Source organism: Marmota flaviventris, chromosome 8, assembly GCF_047511675.1.
Source record: "Marmota flaviventris isolate mMarFla1 chromosome 8, mMarFla1.hap1, whole genome shotgun sequence".
Classification (NCBI taxonomy): domain Eukaryota; kingdom Metazoa; phylum Chordata; class Mammalia; order Rodentia; family Sciuridae; genus Marmota; species Marmota flaviventris.
In genome coordinates this window covers 69018096-69030394 of record NC_092505.1, presented here as the reverse complement: position 1 = coordinate 69030394, position 12299 = coordinate 69018096, and the positions used below count along the sequence as shown (strand labels likewise).

General features: G+C 31.6%; 1 protein-coding gene across 6 annotated transcripts in view; it reads left to right on the top strand.

Moving 5' to 3' along the window:
• Positions 1–12299, top strand: part of Dzip3 (DAZ interacting zinc finger protein 3) — an 87664-nt gene that overhangs the window by 36000 nt on the left and 39365 nt on the right. For all 6 annotated transcript variants that reach the window (XM_071615374.1, XM_071615375.1, XM_071615376.1 and 3 more), the window contains 6 exons: positions 186–278; positions 1027–1079; positions 5936–6012; positions 7668–8285; positions 10415–10447; positions 11633–11802. In XM_071615374.1, coding sequence (XP_071471475.1) covers positions 186–278; positions 1027–1079; positions 5936–6012; positions 7668–8285; positions 10415–10447; positions 11633–11802 — 1044 coding nt within the window. The remainder of the gene's footprint in view (positions 1–185; positions 279–1026; positions 1080–5935; positions 6013–7667; positions 8286–10414; positions 10448–11632; positions 11803–12299) is intronic.

Genomic DNA, 12299 nt, shown 5'->3' with positions numbered 1-12299 from the left:
AAAAGAAAGTGAAACCATACATCTTAAATAGAGTATTTGTTGATATGAAATAGATTATCTGAACAATTCCCAAATGTTTATTCACTTGTTAGTTTACTATTTGGCAACAAGTGCTTCTACCTATTTATTTAAATTTACTCACATTTGCACATTAGTGATTTTTATTTTTTTTCTATTAACTTTAGAGTTTTAGTGGGAAAAAATGTTTGAAGGAAGGATGTACAGGTGACATGGTAAGAATGCTACAATGTGATGTACCTGGCATTGTTAAAATTTTGGTGAGTATCTTCTAAAACTTTTCTTGGTTTCCTTTACAAGAATAATATTTTTTGATTTGAAACAGATTTTGTAATCATAATAGAATCCTAGTCATATTTCTTTGCCATTTCTATTCATGTGATTTATGTGAAGTAGTATTTAAGTGGTCTTTAAGAATAAAAAAAATTTAAAAATAAGGATACAGAAACATGAGAACAGATGAATATGCTATGTGCATATGAATGAGGGAAAGTATCATCAACTAGGAATTATAATGTATTTACTTCTTTGCTACCTAAAGTTAAAAATAATTTTACTTTCTGAAACTCTTATAGTCTGTAAATATCTTCCTATGAAAATATCTGTAGAGCAACCCCTATAGTAGTACTTGTCACAGTGCACACAGATGGTATACATTTTATTTTTAATTAATGAAATATCTTATTGAATTATCTGTTTATAATAATTATGACAAATTTGAATAGAAATGAATCTCATTTACTTCTTTACCTTTAAATATGTATTTTTATTTTTCAAATTTGTCATTTAGATTGTGTAGTGATATAAAGTTGAATTTGTTTTAAAGACAACTCTAATTTGTTTCAACAGGACCATGTATTGCTCACCTTTCAGTTACATTTTCTTTATATTCACTATGGTTTTACTCTGATTGTCTCTTTTCAAGTGTTAAGGCTAAGAACTAACATTAAAGAATTTTGGAAACTGAACTACTTTAGGGCTACTTTTTTTTTTTCCCATCATTTGCAGTTTGAAGTTGTGAGAAAGGATGAATATATAACCATTGAGAATTTAGGAGCAAGGTAAGCTTGAAAGAAAATTTTCTCTTACTTTTTTCTGAGTATGTATGTGTTTTTAGTTGCTGCTTCTGTGCTATGTCACCTGTTAGAAAGAACACCATTATGTTTTAAGGTAGTATTTAGATATATGAAAAAGTCGTATTGAATTGCCTTTTGTTCCCCCTTCTATGCTCACTGCTGTGTGCATTTACATTGTAAAGCAGGGAAGGATAAATTATGTGGATACTTTTCTCTTGAGAAAATGAAACATGTTTTTCTTAAAATTAACATTTAAGTTTGTTTGATAATAATCTTTCTTCAAAGCTCATCTAGACCTCTAAGCTGATCTCACAATTAGACTCTTCCTGGTTCCTTAGATGAAAAAGTATTTTAAAAAGCTGAATACACACACACACATTTTTTTTAAGCTAGAAATTCATAGAGGTATAGAGAATTGCTACTAAAATGAAAAATTCCAATATAATGTTTTTCAAATTCACTGATTCTCTTTTTCTTTTATTTAAAGTATAAAACAATATACCATTTCAGTCTACCCAGATAGATATCAAAGGCAATATTTTCACTTATGAGTTAATGAAACTCAAATCTTGTCTAGCACAGATAACTCTCCTAAAATCTTAACCTTTTTATCTGTCTGCATCCCAAGAATCTCTACTTTTATTTTTCATAAATGTCTATACTCAACATGCCCCAAACTGAACACTTGATCTTTTTATCAACACTGCTCTTTAACTCTTAAAAGTCCTCTAGCAATTTGACTTCTTAATATATTATAACTTTTTCCTTATTTCTGCCCTGCCTGCCCCCTTTAACTAAATTAGATTATCATTGTTTCTTATTTGGAATTCTAAACAGCTTCTTAACAGGTTTGTTCCTAGCCTTGCCTTTCTCTAGACTGTTGTTCACATAGCTGTCTGTAGGACTTTTCTAAAATAAACATTGAAATACATCACTTCTGTGATAGCAAATCTTTCATAATCTTCTCATTGCTCTTAAAATTTAAATTCAAATTCCTTAGCCTGGCTGTTCAAACATTTTGGACCCTGCTGAACTCACTAGTGTCATCTCTTGTTATTCTGCTAAATTTATAGTTATATACTGTGTATTAACTATACTGAGCTTCTTTTAGTTTCTTGGGTGTGCCATCTCAAGCAATGTCCAGATTTTTATTTGGAAGTAAAAATGTTTTACTATTTTATGGGCCTTGCATGGAGTACTTTGCTTCTTTGACTTTCCCTATTTAAAACTACTGGATAGCCTTACTTAGATGAAAGTAGGTGTTTCTATCATGTATTGCTGTTACTTCTGTCAAAACATTCACAAATTTATTACACTTTCTTGCTATCTTCACCCTTTGACTGTAACATCTGTGAGGGCAAGAACTATATCTTACTGATATATTCTCAGCACATAACTTAAAGCCTTGCATATAGTTGGTACCAAGTAAATGCATAATAAATGTAGAGATTCTGAATTCCATTATTCTCCAGTGAGTAATTTACTTTTGTTTTGCTAGGCAGTTCACTTGGCTGGTTGTAAACTGTGGACTTTTTTTTCTTGGAAAATGGTTCCAGTATCAGTCCAGATCTTTTGCCATTAACTGAACTGCTTTTGGTTTGTTCCACATTTAGTCAAACCCAGGTGTAGGATAATGGCAGTCAAGATTTGGCTAGATATTTGGAGATATCTTCTCTTTCTATCTCTTCCTTCTTGTATTCTCTCATTTCTTCAGTGGACGTAGTTCCACGGGTTCAGTTTTCTGATGTCTTTGGACAGAGAGTTTGGATCTGTAGTAATATACCACCTTTTTCATTTCTGATGTTGACAGTATTTATTTTTTTTTGTCTTTATTTTCCTGACCATTTTCACTAGAGATTTATCAATTGTGCTAATCTTTTTAGAGTCAGTTTTCATTTCACTGATTTTTCTCTTACACATTTTTATTTTCAATTTCACTGACTTTTGCTATTTGTTATTTCCTTGTTCTGCTTGTTTGGGTTTTTAGTTTGCTTTTCTTTTTCTTAAGATGAAAGTTTTTATTATTGAATTCAAGATAGTTTTCTTTACAAACTGATTTTACATTAAGTACTGCTTTAAATGTGTCCCATGTATTTTGGTACTTAAAAATTTATGATTATTATTATTTTCATTAAATTCAGAATGTATTCTAATTTCCTGTGTGTGTGTACCATGGTTATTTGGAAATAATGTTGCTTAATTGCCAAGTATTTGGGAAATATTTTAGCTGTTTCTCTACATATTGGTCTGTTAGAGTCTCCCACTCCTGCTGTATCAATGTACACAAGTTGCTCGTCACCCCTCGGTTATTTTGCTGCAGCCGGACTGCGGCATTGGTCCCTACTTTTAATTTTATGTGATTGCAGAATATATTTTCTAGTTCTATAGTTTTTAATTAATTTGTGGGGTTTTGCTGTATGAGACATAATATTATATATTTTTATGAATATTATATTTGCATTTGCAAGCTGCATTCTGTTCTTTTTATGTGGAGTATTCTCTACATTAGACAAAGGTATTTTATAGTTTCATTTCAGTGTTCTATATCATTAATAATTACTTGTTTACTTTTTTAGTTCCTTAGGGGAAATATTGAAGCTGCTGTTGTTATTTTATCTTTTTATATTGTCTGTGTATTTTGAAGCTTTTTTTTAAATGCTGTATATACATTTTAAGATTTTCTTGATGATTTGATCTCTTTACTGTTATATAACATTCTCATTGTCTTTGCTCATAATCCTACTTTAAATCTTTGTCTGATATTAGCTACTCCAGCTTACCTTTTTTAAAAATTTTCTTTAATCTCTATACTTGTGATTTTTATTTGTGTGGCATATGTGTTTGTATTCATATATATATGTATATATATGTTATTATATTTTAAGTTAATTTTTTGTTTTCTTGGTAGATGGCATAGGTCTTGCTTTTTGTTGTTGCTGTTTTTGATATCTCATCTTACATTCTCTGCCTTTTAAACTGGAGTTTTTATTCCATATAAATTTTCTAATTATTTATATGATTGGATTTAAATCTACTATCTTATTGTTTTCAGTTTTTTCTTTTTGCTGTTTTTCTTTCTTGGTTTGGTTATTCGTTTTATCTTTTCTCCCACAGTAATTTTTCCAGGGTTTATAATATATATTTTCAACTTACCATGTCCATTTTTAAATATTATACTACATCGTATATAGCATAAAAATCTTAAAATAATATCTTCTTACATTTTGTGCTATTGTTTTTAATTTGTTTCATCAGCATTTTTATAAATTCCACAATATATTGTTACTTATAAGATAATTTAAAAAGTTTTGAACTTCATATATTTGGAAAATTTATGTTTTATGCATTTTAAAGCTATATGTTTATATAATTTAATCTTATTATTACTTCATTTCATAGTTCTAACTTTATGTGTAGCCATCACAGTCATTCTACTGTTGGCAGCTATTTGTGTTATATCTAATTTCAGACTATAACATTAGTGATACAAATGAACATTCTTGTACAAGTCTCCATTTTTCAGAATATATATATATATATATATATATATATATATATATAATTGGAATTGCTAGTCCATTTGTGTATATACTCAACTTTATTAGATCTTGCTGAACTGTTTTCCTGTTTTATACTCCCTACCAGCAGTCTAGCAGAATTCCTTTTACTTATTGTCTTAGCCAATACTTCATAATGTTCAAGAGTTTTAAATTTTTTCAGTGTTGTGGGTGATTGGCAGTGTTATAGGTGATGCTGTAGATAAGATCAATTCACAGCGGTCAGTAGCCACACTAAACTTTCTGTCATGAAACTTACATTCTAATGTTAAGTATTTTTTTGTTTTGTTTGTTGTGAGAGGGTTCATTTCAAAGCCAAGCCACACATTTTTTCCATCTGCTTAATGGCAATATTTACTTAGTGCTTAAGTATGTTTAATAAATTTGGCTGCTACTTAATTTTTTTCTAATTGTTTGTGTTGATAGTATGCCAGTTTATTCATTTTCAAAATCCTAAACATTGTTTTAGTCAGCTTTTTCACTGTTGTGACCAAAAGATCTAATAAGACCGATTAGATGAAGGAAAGTTTATTTGGGGTCTTAAAAGTTCAGAGGTCTTAGTCCTTAGGCAGCTGACTCCATCCCTCTGGGCCCAAGATGAGGTAGAACATCATAATGGAAGAGTGTGGTGGAGGAAAGTATTTCAAGACATTGCATGCACAGGGGAACAAAGAGAGAGAGTTCCACTCATTCATTCAAGACTACCCCCAAAGACACAACCTCAGGGACACACCTCTTCTAGCCACACCCTACCTACCTATACTTACCACCTAGTTAATTCCTATCAGGTGATTAATGCACTGATAAAGGCTCTCATAACTCAATCATTTCACCTTTAGGCTCTCTTGCATTGTTTAATACATGAGCTTTTGGTGCACACCTAGTGTCTACACCATAACAATGAGTAAGTTGGGTTCTATTAGAATAGTTATTGCCAAAAAATTTGGAAAAGAGAAGGCCAAGAAGTTCCAGGTTTGCTATTTTTTGCTTTTGTTGACAATGTAAGCCATTTTTCTTTTTTTCTGCTACCACAAAGCCTTCTTGCAGATAAACTTTTTACGTGATTCTTTTCTGTATGAATCTACCAATACTATTTGCCTCTTAATTACAATGAAAATGCGTGTGGTTTTGTTGGTATTTTATATTTTATATTCGATTTTTTCCTTTGCTTTTGAATCATTTCCAGTAGGAGGAGAAGAAAATACCCATTTAACCATACTTATACCACAAATATTGACTGACTTTTATATTATTTCACGGTAACTTAATTTTTTCCATTTGCAGTTATAAGAAGTTGATGTCTCTGAAAATAACTGATACTGATATAAGACCGAAGATCAGTTTAAAATTTAATACAAAAGGTATTATTTTAGTTTTATATGACTCCTTTTGAAAAGTATGTGAACATATTTTACTTTCTCTGTAAAGTGTCATGCCATTAACAAGCATACCATCACCTTTATTGGCTGTTCTCTAGACTTGGGTTTATATCAGTGAGCAGCACCTTGTGTAGGCTAGAACTCACAGACCGAAAGATCAGCAGTATATGGGTATCATATTACTTTGGCATTCTATAGTATGGCATGCCAGGTAGCTGTGACTACACAATAAGATTTGCCCCAGCAGAGCTTTCCTCCAACTCCTCTCCCATTGTTACTATTTTTCCTTTTGATAGAGCAGCATTTAGAGCATCCTAACATGGGATAAATGAACATTCTCATATCTGAGCCAAGTAGTCTAAACTAAGGTGCCAATATTCAGGAATGTACTAGGAAATGCTCTCTCCAGCACTTAGAGATATTACAGGTCCTTGGTCCCAAGGAAGACTAGTTTGGTGGCAGTCTTTTGTGCTAGGGGAAATGGATATCCCTCTTAGCAGCCAGCTTTTTATTGGGCTAGCTGGAGAAAGCTCTTTGAGTCATTTTATTGTTAATTTTTTTCAGGTCCACAGCATATATGAGGTATACTAAGTATAAATACTAATTTAAAAATTTATTAAAACATAAAATCAAGAAGGATAAAATAAGCCACATTCTATGATAAATACATTTTTATATTGATAATAAATACTGTCATATACCAAATACTATCATATACCAAATTCTTACTACTTTCTAACTCATCTTAGTCTATTTTCTTTCTGTGGAAGTACTACTAAACTGGAAAAATACTGAATAGTTTAGTCACATGCCTATTTTATTTCATTAATGACATACATACTTTATCATTAAATTTATTTTGGGGTGTAAAAACATGAAGTTTACTAGATTAGTGCTTCTAAGAATTTGTATGTACTTAATAAAATCTAATGGTTTTATTAAAATGCAGGTGCTAATTCAGTAGATCTGGAGTGGGGCCTGAGATTCTGCATTTCTGACAGGCTCCCAGGTGGATGCTGCTGCTCTTAGTCTGTGGATGACACTTTGAGTAATAAGGATTTATATTGTTTCATGTTTCTTGATATAGACATGTGCTTTCTAATATGGTAACAACCAGCCTATGGCATAGTTTAAAGATTAATTAAAATTAAATAAAATTTAACACTCTGTTCCTCAAGCACATTTACAGTGCTCAGTATCAGACAATTTTTAGACAATGCAAATATAAAACATGTTTGTCATAGAAACTTTATTGAATAGTGTTAAAAATTAGGATAAAGTATAGTTGTTTAAGTGAAGTATAAACATTGCAATTATCATTCCTGGAAAATTTTCGGAATTTTAGAGGCCTAATACTTTGATGACATTTGGTTGCCAAAGCTCATGTACTTGAATGAAACCTTGGATGGTTGAAAGGTTCTGATGATTGCTTTTGCTTGGGTACATATTGTTTTTGTTTAAAGTTTTTTGACAGCTAGATAGAAAGCAGCATGTTTATTTAGCACCAGTTGTGGCAAAGCACTATGCTATGCTTCATTCCTTAGGAATAGTTTAGGAGCTTAGAATGTAATTCAAGAGGCCACATAGAAAAAGAGCATTAATGTGGAATGTCTTGACTTCTCAAAATTCATTTTCAGATGAAATGCCTATCTTCAAACTTGATTATAATTATTTCTATCATCTGCTTCATATAATTATTATTTCTGGTACTGACATTGTCCGGCAAATATTTGATGAGGCTATGCCACCCCCTCTTTTGAAAAAAGAGCTGCTTATACACAAGAATGTGCTGGAATCCTACTACAACCATCTTTGGACCAATCACCCATTGGGTGGATCATGGCATCTTCTTTATCCTCCAAACAAGGAGCTACCACAGTCCAAACAGTTTGACTTATGCCTTCTATTAGCTCTCATAAAACATTTGAATGTATTCCCTGCACCAAAAAAAGGCTGGAATATGGAACCACCATCTTCTGATCTCTCTAAGTCTGCAGACATCCTGAGGCTATGCAAATACAGGGATATCCTTCTTAGTGAGATTTTGATGAATGGTCTCACTGAGTCACAATTCAGTTCAATTTGGAAAAAAGTTTCAGATATTCTTCTGCGCCTTGGGATGAAGCAAGAGGATATTGACAAAGTGAAGGAAAATCCCATTGAGAATATCTCCCTTGATTACCATCAGCTATCCATCTACCTAGGCATACCAGTACCAGAAATCATCCAGAGGATGTTATCCTGCTATCAACAAGGTACTAAGTAATTGTTTACTTCAGTCAGTAAATCTTCACTGAAAGTCTGCTCTGTGCCAGGCACAATGCGAAGGGTAGGAAGAGTCAGTGAAGTTGAATTCTTGGTAGAATAGACTCATTAAGAAGGTGATGAGGAAAAAAAAAAGAAGGTGGTAATGGAAATTATGGTACTACAGATATTTACAGAATATGAGGGATGTCCTCCCTCAAAGGAGTCTTAAAAAGCTTTCTGGAAAATATAATATTTAAGGAATTCTTAATAGAAAAAAACATACTCAAGAGGATTTCTTTTTTCATATTGAGAAAGCAATTATTAAGACTTTGTTTTCTTTTGGTACTGGAATTTAACCCAGGAGCTCTTTATTACTGAGCTGTATCCCCAGACCTCTTTATTTATTTTTTAATTTTAATACAGTTTCTTGCTAAGTTGCTTAGAGCTTCACTAAGTTGCCAAGGCTGGCCTCTATATTGTGATCCTCCTGCCTCAGCCTCCCAAGTCACTGGGATTATAGGCATGCACTCTCATGCCCAGCTTTAAAAATTTTTAAATAAAATAATTTTATTACTTCTCCAAAAGTAAATATGCCTAAAACTATGAATTACAGGTGCTGTGTGATTTGAGGATGCCTTTATAGACACAATAGGTATATGTTTCTTTTCCTCTTCTTTTCAGCCAAACCTTGATGTTTATTTTAAAATTTTAGTAGCTATCCATTTGCTGTGGGTAATTAAAATATTAGATATTAGAAGTGTCTGAGTTCAGCAGTTCCATTCATAGACTTGTCTTTTGATATGTGAAACACTTTGGACTTTCTTTGCTACATCCCAGGATTACTTCTCAGATTTCCTCTTGGGCAGTAGAGTTCAAAGCCTGTCAGCATCATTGAAATTCTTGCTTGCTATTCTGAGTGAATGTTTCTTGTCCCCAAGTTATTAGCCTAATGAGTAACTGATGACCACATCTATACTATTTAAATGTACAATTTTCCAAGTTTCTAGTAATTGTTGAACCTGGTCCAGGTTTTCTTCAGAGAAAATTACTTTGCCTCACTCCCAGTCCTGGTAGTAAGGTTCTGGAATAGCTTTATTTGATTAATATTTGAGAGCCTTTTTATAAGTGTGAGGAGACACTGAGTTTAGTGAAATGGGAAAATTAATAAGGAAGAATTCTTGATTTATAAACTTACTTACTAATTTTATTTTTCAAAATATATTTACTGTATTAAGATTTTAAATAGCAAAAACTCATGAAATTGAGGTAATACTTGGAAAGGACTTTAAGCGCCAATTTCAGGCATTTCAAGCAGTTTTTACTTGTATGGTCTGAAGAGCTTATTGATCAAGTTCCTTTAATAGTGGCTTTCTTAGTATCTTTCTTCTCTTTCTTCAGTTATTAAACTTGCAGTTTTTATTCATTTATCTGTGATTATTTGATTAATACCATTGTCCTCACTAAATCTCCATGAAGGTTGTTATTTTTTTTTCACCCTTCAATCTCTAGAGATTAACACAGCCTGATGCATATTATAAGTGCTCAATAAATATTAACAGACAAGAAGAGTGAGTGCTCATCAGAATAATTCAGATTGCTTAAAAAAAATCACAAAGTTTCAATGGAAATTTACTTCTTAATTGACAATTTCCCTTCATGGCCTTAAATTAATAATAAGGAATTTGTTGCTTTGTTTAAGCACTTATTTTCTAGGCTTTTTCTCTTATCAACTATAAATTTTTGTGTAATTTTCTCTCTTTAATCATGAGCTTATAATTTTTTTTAAAGAGAAATAGAGAGAGAGAGAGAATTTTTAATATTTATTTTTTAGTTTTCGGCAGACACAACATCTTTGTATGTGGTGCTGAGGATCAAACCCGGGCCGCATGCATGCCAGGCAAACGCGCTACCATTTGAGCCACATCCCCAGCCCAGAGCTTATAATTTTTATATGATAATCTAGGTTGTGCCTTATCTAAATTGCTTTGATGACCATAAATTGCTATTTTTATAGTTAATTATAGAATGAATTGATGCTGTATAAAAATCTTACTCTTTTCTTAGTCAGACATTTGTTGGTAGCATTTGTAGTTGTACATCTAAATTTTTTTATTTTATTTTTTTTTGTATACCATAGGAATTGCTCTGCAGTCAATAACTGGCAGTCAACGTAAGTATATTTAACAATAAAGTGATTAAGAGTGATCTTTTAATTTGTGATACCTAAGGGATAGCTATAGGATTTATACTTGGTCAGATTAACTGTTTAATAAACTGTAAACTATACCTATTTATTAAAAGCTTGGGAAATCATTTGTTCATATTAATACTGGCCAGCTGAATCTTGAATGAACCTTGGTCTTAGTACATATACTTCAGGTTTTTACCTAAGGATGATGTTTTAACTTTTTACTTACCAGATGCTTCGCTTCAGCAGGCAAAAATGCCTACCTTCTTGACGTACTATGTGTTGTCAAACATGTACAGCTTTATCTGATTAACAATTCATTGTTTATAGTTGTATTTTTTTTTTTTTTTTTTTTGGCCAGGTGATGAAGTGAGTTAATGTATTTTTAAACTTCCATTTATTTATTTATTTGATTTTTTTTTTTTTTTTTTTTTTGAGATGGAGTTTTCCTAATTTCCCCATTATGCCATTATGGCCTCTCAAATTCCTGAGCTTAAGTCTTTGTCTCTCAAGTACCTGACACTACAGATACACAACACTATACCTGGCTTTTTTATTTCCATTTTTGTGTTGTTGTTGTTTTAAATATAATTAACATTCAGCTTTAAAAAAAAAAAAAAAGGATCTGTTTAGAGGTAAATGTTGGACCATCCAGGTGAAGTTTTGGGCTGAGTCTCTGTGGCAATAACAAGGAACAGTGTTAAAGAGAGCACATAATAAGGGGCTGATATCCTTCTTATGAAAAAGAAAAAATAGATATTTTAACTTTTCCTTATCTTCTTATCTTCTTTATGTTTCTGATTTGTATCCTAAAATAATACTGGTTACAGTATTTACAGTGTCAGTGTCAAAACTCAGAAACAGTATTTTGTGTCTACTTAAGTTCTACTACAGTCTACTTACGATACCAACAAAATATCATAGCATTTTGGTTCATACAGATTAATTCCAGGCTAATTATATGTACCTATTATTTGATCATTGATAGACATTGTATTTTTATCTAGTATTTAGAAAAAGTAAAATTTATTCTGTATCTCTTTTTTTGGCATATGTTATATATACACATATACACATACAGATATTTAGGCAAGCATTTTTATAATCATAATAAGAGACTAAAATTGCTTGCATCTAGATTCTGAGTGCTTTGTCTTTAAAAATTAGGTATTGAAATAGAAGAGTTGCAGAATGAAGAGGAAGAACTAAGTCCACCATTCATGGAATATAATATAAATGTGAAATCAAACCCTGAAATACAGTTAGCAGAAATGAGTAAAGATGGAGCCTCGATACCCAGTGAATCTTCAACAGAATCTATTAAAGATCTCCAGGAAGTATAAGCTTTCATTAATATTTGAATTTCAAAAACTTAATCTGGGCCTTTAGTTGTGTGTACTATACTTAAGGCATTATGATTTTAGCTTATATTTAACTGTGTTCACACAGAACTTGAATTGGAATACATCTTTCCTCAGTACTTTCTTCCATAATAATTCCTGCCATTACCATTTATTTTATCAACATTTATTGAACACTTTACTCTGTGCCAGGCTCCATGCTAGATTTCTGAGTACAATTCTTCCTTATTAATGGAAGTCTAAGTGGAAGAGTAGCAGAAAGAAAAAGAGTGCATAATGGGATATAGAGCAGAGAGAAAGAGAAAATTGAAATATTTCAATGCCACTTGCACAAAAGTAGAATTTAAATCATCTAGGATAGAATCTCTGTTTCTTAATAACTGGCAAAAGTTATTATATAGTCAGTAAGTTTTTCATGGACTTAATCATTCATCTTATGAACATGAATATGTTGCTTTTTTAAAAGTGCTTTC